At 36.7% G+C, this 14,624-nt stretch overlaps 1 protein-coding gene and 1 long non-coding RNA gene across 2 annotated transcripts; both read left to right on the top strand.

The window, feature by feature from the left end:
• Window positions 1–584: 584 nt before the first annotated feature.
• Window positions 585–8,491, top strand: LOC145232243 (uncharacterized). The gene is made up of 4 exons (XM_080096799.1): window positions 585–1,373; window positions 1,508–1,652; window positions 1,988–2,097; window positions 6,113–8,491. Exons 1-4 carry the CDS (start codon window positions 1,122–1,124, stop codon window positions 6,380–6,382), a joined length of 777 nt encoding a protein of 258 aa, XP_079952925.1. The 5' UTR covers window positions 585–1,121; the 3' UTR covers window positions 6,383–8,491.
• Window positions 8,492–8,539: 48 nt separating this feature from the next.
• LOC145232244 (uncharacterized) lies at window positions 8,540–10,050 on the top strand. The gene is made up of 2 exons (XR_013860848.1): window positions 8,540–9,538; window positions 9,603–10,050. It is a non-coding gene; the product is annotated as an uncharacterized LOC145232244 (long non-coding RNA).
• Window positions 10,051–14,624: the final 4,574 nt, after the last annotated feature.

Below are 14,624 nucleotides of genomic sequence, written 5' to 3'. Positions count from 1 at the left end.
AATGCCTCACTGAAATTCAGGCAATATAAATGCAGAACAAACAATTGCACTAGCAACAGGAATTTTGAAATACCTTAGTGATGACAATTTCAAGTTTTGGTTTCTTAACACACCATGTGGACAGTATTTGCAACCAAGTGCAATCTTGTGTATTGATATAATGGACATGTTATGTTTCTTCAAACAGTAGCTGCTAAATTGCTTCACAGGAAATGTTTCTTAAGAATGAACATTCTACAGGGGAGATAGTAGTGACCACTAAGCAATTTCACTGAGTCTCTCAAAGGCAAAACGGTTCTTGAAAAGGATGTCAACACTGAAAAGGATGCAAACTTTTCTAAGGAACACCATTATTTCCAAAAAGACTTGCACTTGCAGTGATAGCAGTTTCTTGGTTGTCATTTGGAAATCAAGGAAGAAGCTATCACTTATTTTGCTTAAACTATAGCTTTATGATTCATTTTAGTTGTAAAATAGCGCTGAAAAAAGTTTGTGGTGACCCCTGGTTTAAGCAAACACAGTACATGTCAAGACCAATATTTGCTTTTGAGCATTTACTCTGCTGTACGAACGCTATAGTGCATGAAGTAAAAATATAGGAATTTTAGGTTTCTAAAACTCTGAAGGTTTGACGTTATTGTCCAAGCTGTTAATGAGTGCGGCTAGCTAGCTTTCGTTTATTCTTTTGGCGAATTAAACGCTTGATCATCAGCACATAAATAATGTTCAAAGGGGGGCCCAGAAATTGACTGGCACCAGCATATTTTTTTTCTCTCCAGGGCCCTGTTGCCAACTTATATTTGTCCAATAAAGGCTAAAAATTGGAGCAGCACCCCCAGAAATTTTAGACACGAGCCTCCACTGGACATAGCACTATTTTTTTTACCGGAATTGTAAAGCAAATAAACACATATCGTAAGAAATAGATCGAATAAATTATAATGAGCTAAATTTATTGTAAATTGATTTGTGTGCACTTGAAGTAACTTTACCAAAAAGTGTTATCGCGTTGCCATGGTTAATTAAAAGGATAGCAACAGTTTACAGTTCAATAGTTATGGGCTGTACAGTCTGACCTTACAAATGTTACAAAAGGTGGCTGAAGGAAGAAAAACTATAAGATGAAAGTAATAGTAGCAGGGCTGCCAAAGACTGGTACCAAATCTATGAACACAGCCTTGACTCTTTTGAGATATGAGGTATATGATTGGTTGGAGAATTTTTACTACCTCGGGGATGATTGGGTTAGGCAAATTCGAGGCGGTTTTAAAGAAGAAGATATGAGGCGAATGTACGAAAACGTCGATGCTGTATTGGACAACCCTTGCTGTATTTATTGGGAAGAAATATTTGATGCCTTTCCAGATGCTAAGGTAGAATTAGATGTGAGGATATGTTTTGCCTGTAGCACCGACTCATAAAACAAGTAAAATACAGTAAAAGTAAAAAAAAATCTCTATTTAATACAATAAATGTAATGCAAATAGAAATTAAATCTTATATGTAGGTCATTTTAACAGTCAGGGATGAAGAAAGCTGGTATCGTAGCTTCACGAACCAGATGGACGCAGTAAACAATAACATCATGTTAAGACTGATGTTGACAATAACTTTAACTGGGCGCCGACTTCGTGAATTTACAAATGAGTCAGGTAACTAACATTACTTCTCTGTTCAAATTGCAAGAATTTATTGTTACGAAATTCCAGCATTGATTGTTACAAAACCACAGAAACAAAATCAAGAATTAAAGGCGGCGTTACATAAAAACTTGAGCCAAAAATTTTGTTACCGAAACAAACTATTGTTAAGATTACCAAGAAAATACGAAGATTAGGGCATTTGCATAAAATATTCGCCATTTAATCTATAATAGCGGGTCGTCATTTAAGCTTATGTATCAAGTTTACATACCTAACACCATGTTAAATCGTATCTATTTAACCTCTCTGGTATTACTGAAATAATTAAGTTACTTTTTTAACAGTACAAGCATACACCAACAGAAAAGAAACATGGTCTTGGGAGGGGGTGAAATTACGTAACAAAGAGGCTCTTATAAAACTCCTTCGGCGACATGAACGTCTAGTTAAGCAGGTAAAATATGTTGAATATACATGATTCTGCAAAAAATATATAAACAATATCATTTTTATCGTACATTTGTCACACAGGTAACAGTTGGCCAATGACAAAGAGTTTGTTTGTATAATGCTTGCAAATTAAGGTTTTTTGGCGAATAATGAGAGTTTATAACACAATCCTAGTAAACCAGGCCCATTGAAGGCGTCATACCGAATCAAGCCGGTCTCCAAGACATTCCATTATGGCAAGGCACAGGATCGAAATGTCTAGCCTGCCGTGGGATTTGAACCCCCGACTGGAGTCTTCGTACCACCTGAGATACACAGGTTCAGTGGTGAACCTGCCGAAAATCGAATTACAAGCATTGTTGCCATCCTTGTATTATGATTTGCAGATTGCTTTTTGCTGTCTGTGCCTTGCCATTTGGAAAAGCTTGGGAGATAGATTTATGGATGAGTATGCCGTGATCCCTGGTCTGCATTGACGCTTTAGGGCTGATCCTAGTTATGAACAGTGGCGGCTCGTGTCTAAAATTTCTGGGGGTGCTGCTCCAATTTTTAGCCTTTATTGGACAAATATAAGTTGGCAACAGGGCCCTGGAGAGAAAAAAAATATGCTGGTGCAAGTCAATTTCTGGGCCCCCCTTTGAACACTATTTATGTGCTGATGATCAAACGTTTAATACGTTCATTCGCCAAAAGAATAAACGAAAGCTAGCTAGCCGCACTCATTAACAGCTTGGACAATAACGTCAAACCTTCAGAGGTTTAGAAACCTAAAATTCCTATATTTTAACTGCATGCACTATAGCGTTCGTACAGCAAAGTAAATGCTCAAAAGCAAATATTGGGCTTGACATGTACTGTGTTTGCTTAAACCAGGGGTCACCACAAACTTTTTTCAGCGCCAAGACATGGTATTTCTAAAATCCCAAAATCTGGTAATGCGACTGTTAAACTGTATAGTTCAGGGGTCGGCAACCTTTTGACGACGCGTGCCAAAGGCTGAATTTTAAGACCATGGCATGATAAAAACTATAAACAAGCAGTGTAACAGGTTAAATTGTTACTTCAATATAAACACGCAAATCGGTTGGCGTGCCATAAAAAAACACCTAGCGTGCCAGGGATTGCCGACCCCTGGTATAGTTAGTCTCATCTGACGAGCAATGCTTGTATATTACGTCACAAGTAACATAGGAAGGCAATTGTTTGCGCACAATTAACACTTGTAGTCTTGTCTGTGAAATAACAAACTAGCTTTGAATCAATCATAGGCATTGTAATCCTATGAAACTATAGGTAATATCAATTCCACATATCGCGACAGGAAAACTTTCGTGGGAAGTAGTTTAATTTTTGAATGTTACAAAGTTATCAATACAATTTCGCAAACCAAAAAAATATGGTCGAAGGCCGGATGAAATGACCTCAAAAATATAAAATATATATACTCGGTATACCAACAAAAATACCTACAAATCGCACAGTAAAGTTCTGCTATTGTTTGGTTAAAGTCAACTGAACAGGTTATCTGGTAAAAGATTTCCTGTTTTTGTTGATATATCGAGTCAAGCCAAAACAAATGTAGCCTATAACGTAACAACAAATGCTATTATAACGTCCATAAAACTCACCAGCACTATGTAGTCAGCGCAAATGTGCAGCATTCTTACCACACAACGGACACAACTGTGGCACAAAAACGTAGAAACATCCAAAATAGATCTCGCTACAATTCGCGCATGCACCAACGTATAACAGTCATAAAACTTGTTGCATAGAGTTGCACTACAAACAAATCAAACTCCACATTCGACAATCAGCAACATTTTTTCGTTTTAAAGCAATTTTAAAAACTTAATAATAATGGGCCCCCAAGACTCTCATGGGCCCCGGTGCGGCGCACCGGCTGCACCCCCCTCTCGTGGGGCCTGGTTGGCAATATATAGAAAAGCCACATTTCTAGTTTTCTAGTCATTGTTTTGTGTAGAAAAAACAAGTAGTACAAATCTTAATTAGCAACTCCATTGTGACGTAATGTTTGTTACGCAATAACGTACACGGGTGTAAACAGCAGACGGTATCATTGGGGAATTTTGTTTACTTGCACAGCGACAAGCCAAACTCAATAACATGCAGTAATAATGTAGCACAAAAACACACGTGGCACAGACTCGAAACAAAGCGGTTGTGAATACGGCAAAACACAACAACAGTATATAGAAAAAAAATTATTAGTTAATGAGTCGAAAAAGGTCGAAGTATTTCAATTGGACAACATTTAAGTAAAACTGGTTATAACAATGAATACTAACTAACACACTTGCTATTCAGTCATTACTATTTTCATGTATCATTTAAGTACCTTATAGCCACAGTCAGCATTTTCAACATATTCCATTACACGTCACAGATTATAATTGCCACATAAAAAAACAGCCATAAAGCTTTTTGTATCATAACTGACAAATTCAACAACCACATTACATTTGTGTCAGAACTTGTTTATTCAACATCTTGTCTTAATTTTTGTGTACAACTATCAATTGTTTGTAAGTTTCTTAACTGCTAAACGTGCTGCTTTATTTGGTGGCAAATAGCTTATAATTCCTTTTTTGAAGTACAAAACTCTGCACGCTTTGAAAATTACAACACTCTCACTTAAATTTAAAACATATTATTAAACCTTGTGCTTCTATTTTACAACCAAAATGAATCATAAAGCTATAGTTTAAGTAAAATAATGGATAGCTTCTTCCTTCATTTCCAAATGACAACCAAGAAACTGCTATCACTGCAAGTGCAAGTCTTTTTGGAAATAATGGTGTTCCTTAGAAAAGTTTGCATCCTTTTCAGTGTTGACATCCTTTTCAAGAACCGTTTTGCCTTTGAGAGACTCATGGAAATTGCTGGCTAACTGGCTTTTCCTTTAAAAGTTTCAGTAACTTTTCTAACAACAGGATATGTTTGGTGGTCACTACTATCTCCCCTGTAGAATGTTCATTCTTAAGAAACATTTCCTGTGAAGCAATTTAGCAGCTACTGTTTGAAGAAACATAACATGTCCATTATATCAATACACAAGATTGCACTTGGTTGCAAATACTGTCCACATGGTGTGTTAAGAAACCAAAACTTGAAATTGTCATCACTAAGGTATTTCAAAATTCCTGTTGCTAGTGCAATTGTTTGTTCTGCATTTATATTGCCTGAATTTCAGTGAGGCATTTAACTTTACAGTGTGAGTAGTTCTTGTGGTTGCTTATTCCTGCATGACATATTTGGAATAGAAGATGTTTTATCCCAGTTTTCTTAACTTTTTATTCAGGTTTTTATTATAAAGGTTAATCGTGACTTTTTAAAGTGTTAGATGACCTTTTTCTTTTTCAAGGTGGTAGATACACTTTCTAATTCAATGATAACTGCAAAAACTGAAGCCCACTTACAGTCATCTTAAAATTCACGACTAACCTTCAAACAAATAAATTAAAACATGGCAAAAAAATTGTTTAACTGTACTCATTGTCGAACTTAGAATTTAGCAAACGGGTTTTGGAGCACAATATAGACCCGGAACAAACAACACAACTACAGCGGCCGGTTCACACGCTGGGTGATTGGTGTAGCTGCGCGAGCCGCAGCACCCAGTCGCCTATTTCGCCCGGCATGTAGCTTTTCCAAGTGCGCACAAGTGCAAAACGTCATAAAACGTCACGATTCGTCATGAAACTGGAGCTGCAGTTCCACCATAGATAACATATTAATGCCATAATTTTTTTTTAAATGAAAAAAATGCCGATCAAGGCGGAAATTATTCTTATAAAAATTATACTTAGGAATAAAAAAATAAGTATCATGAAAGTTATCTGTAAAGTTGTGGTAGGAATATTAGGTGAAAATATCTAGGGGGTGCTGCAGCTCCGCAGCACCCTAGCACGAGCCGCCCCTGGTTATGAATGTATTCACCTTGGCCTATTTTCACAATATGGTTTGTAATTGGTGTTTCATTGCATTTTTAACTGCAGGTAGTGCCTAAAAATCAACTGCTGGTTTATCAAGTTAAAGATGGTTGGAAACCGTTATGTGATTTTCTGGATGTTCCGGTTCCCGATCTGCCGTACCCACACAAGAACAAGGGAGGCGAATTAATTAAAGAATTAAAAAAAGAGAACCCTATAATGGGAAAACTGGTGAAAGAGTTCAAGATTTCTCTTGCTTTTATTTGCATTGTTTTTGCGGTTGGACTCTATGCGGCAGTACAATTGTTAAATTATTTTGAATTGATTAAATTTTGATCCAACCGACTGAGCAGTACATATATTTGCAACGCACTAACCCAGGGGTGGGCAAACTTTTCAGTGCAAGGGCCGCATTCAAAAGTTTATAATCTTACCGGGCCGCATAGTATTTCACCAACGACCGCCAATTGCTTGCTTGTTGTTTTGTTTTAAAACAACTGATGCAAAGAATAAGGTTTGTATCAAATATATACCATTTAAAGTCGCCTAAAATGCTCTGATTAACAATTTCTAACTTGTGCATAAATTTAGCTCAACGGAGCTAACTGTTTATGACGTCATAAACTGTATTGTGACGATTGCAGTGCCTGTTTTTTCGCATTGTTTGCACATAATAAGCGGATAAAAAGCCTGGCACATATGGTTACTAGACTGCTAATCTTTTTTCCAGTCCCACGAAATCTGTTTTAGCAGTTTAAAAATCAAAATATTTAGCAAAATAGATTGCGGCCGCAGGTTGTGCACCCCTGCGCAAAATTATTACATAGTATATTTTCAGCTTTATGCAAATACGTTTGTTCATGACTGTACAAACATTGGTTGAAACGCTACAATTGTAATTGTTTCAAAAAAACAAGCGTTTGTTGCAACAAAGGCTGAACCACTTTTTTTGTTAATAAAGTCCGAGTGCCAACATTAAACAAAAAGTACTGCAACGACCTAAACATGATCCAAAGTGACCAAAGTTTGGGCGTCAACAGTGCAAAGTGGGCTGTTTTTGAAAACGTGAATCGCTTTTACTTTTATCGAACGAAGAAATTGTGTCAAGTGACGATTTGCATAATAACGTGGCAGAAACAACAGGCTAAAGCACGTGAAAAGTATCTGTGTTTAGTTCCAAAGTATCGAACGGGTACAGATACTGCATATGGCATTGGTATCGGCAAGTCGCACCCCCGGTATTTTTAAAACTCTGCGCCTGTGCTCATAGTACTATTCAGCGTTACTCGGAAACATTTGGCGGGCCGCATAAACTCCTTTGGCGGGCCGCATGCGGCCCGCGGGCCGTAGTTTGCCCACCCCTGCACTAACCAATGTGATAAAAGCACATCAATTAATGCTTTTCCTATTAAATGTTAAAACGATGTTGTAAAAATAAAATAAAACTTGCGTTTTCGGCTAATGTCCAGACATCATTCAGGATTCCTAACAGAGAGTTGTATTGATAACGTTTGGTGAAAATGTATGCAAAAAATATGCCTCGGGCAAATTGGCATTAAATACGTCTTGTACAAATTGACATCTTTTTAATTCAATCAAAACTATACGCTTAATTAGAACAACGCAGTATTAATAACATGATGTTTGGATTCAACTAAATAGACTCTATAATATGTACCTCATGAGGTATACTGCAGTATAAGCCGTAAACCTAATGTGAACGCGGGCACGAGGGCCAGCACTTAATGGAGCAAAAAAAGTTTGCCAAATACAAAGAAAATTATAGCGATAATTGCGGTCAACACCACTTGCCGACAAGCCAATTACATGTAGTATGTAAGTCGATCTTGCAAAACAATTTGAAATCGTCAATTCATGAAAATTGCCAGGGCACAGTGGGTTTGCAAATTTAAATCGAAATCCTATATAAATCAACACACAAGAAAACTGCAGACAGTCCAAATATTTTTCGACATATAAGTTAACTTCTTTTCAGTGTAGCTGCGTGACACGACATTGTCCGTATCGGGTAGTGTAGTCTTATTACAGGATTCCGGTTTGTTGGGAGTAACAGACTGAGAGCCATGCTCCAGCAAGTCTGTTCGATGCCACAACTGGAAATAAACCATATAGAAGCTGGATTTACAATGCCTACGCAAATGCTGCTGAAACCCTATAGGTCGAAACTGTCCACATTATCTGCAACTAGTCATTCAATAGGTCCATGCTTTTACAACATACACCGGTCTGCCAAATGACAAATTACCAGTTAAAAATCAGTTCAGGTGTTTAACAATACATTCTCTATTAATCCCCTAATGTGTGTTATGTGCATAGAACAACCCTGACATTTATCCAAACTTCCTGTGATCATAAACGTACTGATGTACTGTATAATTTTTAACACAAAAAGCACATCGTAGGGTGTGCGTTAACCCATTGTTTCAAAACGTTATTCACATTTTATTCACAAATAATTGTACATTTTTATCATCTTATCAGTTGGCTTGCACCTCTGTCTAGGAGAAATAAAACGAAGCAAAAGGGATGTTTTTTGTTTTAGCACCACCTGTTTCTGCACTGGACTTTTAAGTTAAAATTGGTCATTTAAAGAATATGACTGATGCTTCAGCGGTCAGAAGTATATCAACATTTTCACGACATCAGCAATGGCGTTTAAATAAAATCAGCAGTTGATACAATAGCACGATAGGGTTTTCTACTGCTATAGTCTTGGCGAAACAAGCTCACAAGCAAGGAATTTCCACTTGCTGAATGTTAAACAGACGTTTTATTAATATTTCAAAAACCTACGATGCTGTCGGTAAGTGCGACGATGTAACGGGACGGATTGATCGCCAAATAGGCCCAGGAAAGAGTACGAAAGAGATGTTGGCCAAATATGGTCGAAGGAAATCAGGATTGGCAAACTATGCTTCAACACAATCAACGTTTAATCCTTTTCTGAGAATTAATTCCTTTCGTGCTCTCTGCTGGGCCTATTTATAAAACCTTAGTGTCTAGTATCAAAATAGGGTAGTCGTGTCTGTTGTCAAACGGATTGATTGAACCTCTAAGTGTGTTTAGCACAGCTCTCTTTTGGTATAGAGAGGGTTTATAATGTTAACGTAATGCTCGTCGGTTTGTGATAAACGCGCGTATAAAGTTCACCCATTAAAATAAGGCCGGTTTTTGCTTTGCAACTCCAACATAAATACGATTCTTGCTGTATAAGTGAGGCAAAAACAGTATGTATCGCTTTCATGGATTATGCACAGCGTCCACACACATCGTCGCCAGTATCATAGTTATAAGATAAAGATTTCATACTAGGACAGGACGTCGTATTGCCGATAAGTAGGTTTTATCTTTTTTGGTGCAAGAAGCGTTCTAATGGTTATAAGTTGTCCCCAAAATACTTCTAAACTACAGTTTTTATCAACATGTTTGGTGCCTCAAGAACGAATGTGTTGTGGGCCGTCAAAACATTGGGTAAGTTATTGTGACGAAAGAGTAAACTGTTACCTTGTTTTAAATATTAGATTTTCATATTTAGCTGTTTAACTAATACGAAAAGATGAAAACCCAACAAACTAACAGAAAGAAGTTTAATAAAGATGGAAATTTGGAAACACAGAAATCAACTTATAATATTGGGAAGAAAACTCATCGATGTGATGTTTGTGAGAAAAGATTTAGCCAAAGTGGACATTTGAAAAGACACATGATGACACACACCAAAGAAAAACCTCATCGTTGTACTGTTTGTGAAAAAGTATTTCGCGAAGGAGGAATTTTAAAAAGGCACATGATGACACACACCAACGAAAAACCTCATCGTGATGTTTGTGAAAAAAGATTCACCCAAAGTGGAAATTTGAAAATACATATGTTGATACACACCAAAGAGACACCTAATGTATGCCTTATTTGTAAAAATAACGATTTGCCTGCAGTGGAGTTTTGAAAAGACACATGTCGATACACACCCATGAGAAACCTCATCGATGTGAAGTTTGCGAAAAAAGCTTTGCATAAGGTGGAAATTTGAAAACACACACGTTGACACATGCACACAGCAGAGAAACCTCATCGATGCGATGTTTGGCTCGAAGTGGAGTTCTGAAAAGGCACACATTGATCCACTCAGTTAAAGATGAGTTTTGAAAAGACGCATGTCGACGCACAATATTTATAAATCTCATCACACTAAAGAAAAACCGTGTAAATATTAGTTTTGAATTCTCATTAACGTAATGTTTGTAAATAATTAGTAAAACATTGACAAGACATACAATGAATAGGATTGACACCGAGAACCTTATCACTGTTTCTCGGTAAAATATGTTTGCCAGAAATACTGCCAGCTACGTATTTTCTCATACATCCCAAGAAATAAAATATGTGTTGTTACGTCTTTACAAACTGTCCAAGTTTGTTTTTGATTTTTGCCCAGGTTTAAAATAACGCATTGTCACTTGACTGTATATTCATGTTTGCTAACGTAACCGAGACGCTTAAACAGGCACTAAGGGTCGGTCAGTTTCACCGACACTAACACCAGAAAAGTTTATACCCACGTTATACTTCATTTGTTGTCGTGTTTGTCTATCTTCAACCTTTAACGTTCTGGTTGTTTTTGGTCGACTATTGTTCTGACCAGTTATACTCAAACTGTGTGCCGCGGCAGAGATTTCCAAGTGTGCCGCGAAATATTCCCTGTTTTAAAGTGCAAACAATTTCATGGTGTTTTAGGATCATCACAAAATAGTTGTGTGCATGACAACGTTTCAAAGCTCGTTTTTGTTGTTGGCAAAGAAAAGCATCCTTACTCACCGCCATGAAGTTGAAAATTAACATTCTTTGAACAACTTTCGTTACGTTTACCGGCAAAGTGTCCACGAAAACAAATTTTGAATATTTGATGCGCCCCAGGCTTAAGTTTGAGAACCACACTCGGCTTTAGACTGTTGTATTTTTTTTTCTTTTAACTTCGCAATAACAGTAGGATGGATTGGTGCGATTTAGCTTGAATTTGTTTTAACACTTGCGCGCTGATTGTCTGACTAAGCACGATCGAGATACCAGCCGTCCAAATTAATCTTTTATGAGGTATCTTGCACTCGACTGATCAGTTTGAGCTTACACCTTGACTACACACTAACTCTGCTGGAGAGAGTCTTCTAAACAACGTTGTAAACTCTTTTTTCTTGGTTTAGAAGACTGTAGGCAACGGGTCAGTGCACTCATATATAGTGGTTGGTATGCTGGTTTGACAGAGACAACATTGACTGTTTTGTTTAAGAGGGCAGCTAAGATAGATAGAAATGCTTGGATACAAAAGACTGTAGTGTGCAAAGACGAAACAACGTCCAAATTCGTTAAGGCACATATTATTTCATTTCCGAGTTAACAGCAGCATGAATGTCAAGGCTTAAGTGGCAGTTATATGTGCACGGCGTACTTGGCAAACCTCTTGATCAATTTAATTTAGGTTGGCGAGAAATACCGCCTTATTTTATAAATCTAGGCTGCATGTTAAGTCTGTATTGTTTGCATTGGCGAAGTTTTTTTATCAAATTATCAAAGAACATCAAATGGAGAAGGGAGATTCAACAAAATGGGCCCTAGCGAACTATGCAACCATGTGTAGTTTCGCACCTGATGCAGTGATTGCCCCAAAATGGAAACCACATTTTGTTTGTTTGGAACACTCACATGCGTGCAGGATAAACATGAAAACTCGTGTTCTAATGGCGATAAGCTATCCTCTTGTTCACAAGTTTCTTATCAACGTTTGGCGCTAGAAGAACGACTAGGTTGGGAACAGCGCCATTAATCGGATAAAAACGCCTCAATTTGGACGTTGACACCCTTGATCTAAACCTGAAAGTTGTTTGAGTTTAAAAAATTACACTATTGCTTTGTTTTGCACAGTGCACGTTTGATAATAATAAAATAGCTACTACCTGAAAAGACAAGGAAACAAACGAGTCGTACTCGGAAATCATACGCGCATCGACCCTGGGATGAAAACAAGCAATCACAAGGATTTCAATCAAGATGAACGATTAGAAACACAGAAGTCAACTCATAATAATGAGAAACCTCATCCATGTGAAGTTTGTGAAAAAAGATTTCGATCAAGTGCAAATTTGAAAAGTCACATGTTGACACACACTAAAGAGAAACCTCATCGTTGCAATGTTTGTGAAAAAAGATTTAGTCGAAGTGAAACTTTAAAAAATCACATGTTGACACATACCAATCAAAAACCTTATCGATGTAATATTTGTGAAAAAAGGTTTGCCCGAAGAGGAGGTTTGAAAATGCACATGTTGATTCACACTAAAGAAAAACCTCACCAATGTGATGTTTGTGAGAAAAGGTTTAGACGAGTCGGACACTTAAAACGACACAAGTTGACACACACCAATGTCAAACCTCATCCATTTAATGTTTGTGAAAAAAGTTTGGCAGATAGTGGAAATTTGAAACACCACACGTCGAATCACACAAATGAAAAATCTCATCTATGTGATATTTGTGAGAAAAGATTTCGCGAAGTTGGAGCTTTGAAAAGGCACAAGTTGACACACACTGAAAGAAACCCCATCAATGTTTGAAGATACAGCTGACAAAGTGGTTTAGAAAATCACATGTTGACACACACTAAAGAAAAACCTCATCAATGTGATGTTTGTAAAAAAAGGTTTAGCTGGGTTGAACATTTGAAAACTCACATGTTGATTCACAGCAACGGCAACGAGAAACCCTATCAATGTGATGTCTGTGAGAAAAGATTTCGCGAAGTTGGACCTTTGAAAAGACATGTGTTGACACATATTTATTCACACCAATGGAAAACCTTTGAATGTGATGTTTGTGAAAAAAGACTGTTTTGGTGCAAATTATAAAAAAACATAAGTTGACTCACACTAAAGTAAAACTTAAATCTCATGTACATTTGAGTCTAAGACTGCAGTAGTGCAACATATGTCAGAATACATTTGTTTGTCCAATGTAGGAAAGTCACACAAGTGTAAGGTTTGTGAAAAACTGTTTGCTTCAATATATTTTTGCATGTTTTCCGACAAAAATATTAGCAAATTTGAAACGACAGTGTAAAGCATTCAGGGAAAAGATGTATTCGACTTTCTGCTTTCGCAAATTGCTTGCATAAACAGTTATGTAAAGCAGTTACTAATGTGACCACAACGGATTATTACAATCCAGAAATTATGTCACCTATTTTACAACAGCTTTTTTGTTCCTTTGTTTGTTTTTTGAATAATATCAGTGCGTCTTATTTTTTGTTTTGTAACCAACTTAACTGTAAAAATGCAAACATTGTTTACTGAGTTTTGCAAACACTGCTTTACCGAGTTAATACACGCTGCAAATAAAAGCTAAATGGTAAATACAAATTGACATGGTAAAATTTAGATTATGTTAAATTCAAACACCAAATATGACAACTGGTGGCTTGACACATGTTGCTATTGTGCATATACAGTGTAGAGCAGCGGTTCCCAAACTGGGGTCCGCGGTCCTTTAGGGGTCCGTGAGGCAATTTTTGGGGGACCGCGAAGCGGTTGAAGTAATTTATAATCTTATTTGGCGTCAGTTTGTGCCACTGAATAAGTTTAAATTAAAGTAGAATTGAGAATCGACTGTCTCTATTGCTAAACAATGGCCTTTATTGAATGACAACTATCAAAAAATGCAATTGTTCGCGCACAATCGTAATGTTTTTTTGTCCTGTTTGTGATGTCATATGCTGTCTTTGCATGATTGTTATACGCAATTTTGCATCACTAGCTAAAATCCTGCAATCAACTTTCGTTTTTATAAAATACACATTTAGGCTTAAGGACCGCGAGCCCTCGAAATAATGGCAAAGGGACCGTTTTGAAAAAAATATGAAAAAGTTTGGGAACCACTGGTGTAGAGGGAATCATAATTACTGGATAGCTTTTAGTCTTCATAAATAAAAGAAGTTTGTTTACTTGTTTACTGTCACTAAATCCGTCAATCGGTTTTGGATATCTGATTAAATTTACGTTATTACATTCATCAATGAAAATATTTTTCACATGTTTGTTAACAATCACAATGTATCTAAACGAGCAAAAAAGCAATAGTATTTCACTCGTGATGTGATTGTGATAGCACAAAAAATGTTTGATAAACACATTTGACTACCGTATTCAGTATTACATATTTAGCTGGTCTGTCCGTGTTTATTACATTAAAACAACATGTCAAATATTTGTGGAACAAATTTTTGAAAACCAGATGTAAAGAAAGCAAAACATAAATAACATTTAATGAATTGATTACTAATTTCACAACAGCAATGTCTGCTGCATTTCTATGTTATAATGTAATGTGCGCGTACATACATTGTTATTTTCTTTGTTTTATTGCACAACATTTATTTGTCTTATTTATGCACTTTTAATAGTTATAGTTTGTTGCATTATTTACACAGTTGTGTTTCCTATGATTTTCTTCACTATTTGTTTATATGTTGTTAATATTAATCACGTACACTTTTGTTAATATCAACCACGTA

Source organism: Phallusia mammillata, chromosome 6 (assembly GCF_965637545.1).
Source record: "Phallusia mammillata chromosome 6, kaPhaMamm4.hap1.1, whole genome shotgun sequence".
In the NCBI taxonomy this organism is placed as follows: Eukaryota; Metazoa; Chordata; class Ascidiacea; order Phlebobranchia; family Ascidiidae; genus Phallusia; species Phallusia mammillata.
This window is presented reverse-complemented; position numbering and strand designations above follow the sequence as displayed.

Coding starts and splice junctions, on each gene's coding strand:
- LOC145232243 (XM_080096799.1), top strand. CDS start 1,122: ATGAAAGTAATAGTAGCAGGGCTGCCAAAGACTGGTACCAAATCTATG. Junction 1,653..1,987: donor TGAATTTACAAATGAGTCAG/GTAACTAACATT, acceptor CTTTTTTAACAG/TACAAGCATACACCAACAGA. Junction 2,098..6,112: donor ATGAACGTCTAGTTAAGCAG/GTAAAATATGTT, acceptor TTTTAACTGCAG/GTAGTGCCTAAAAATCAACT.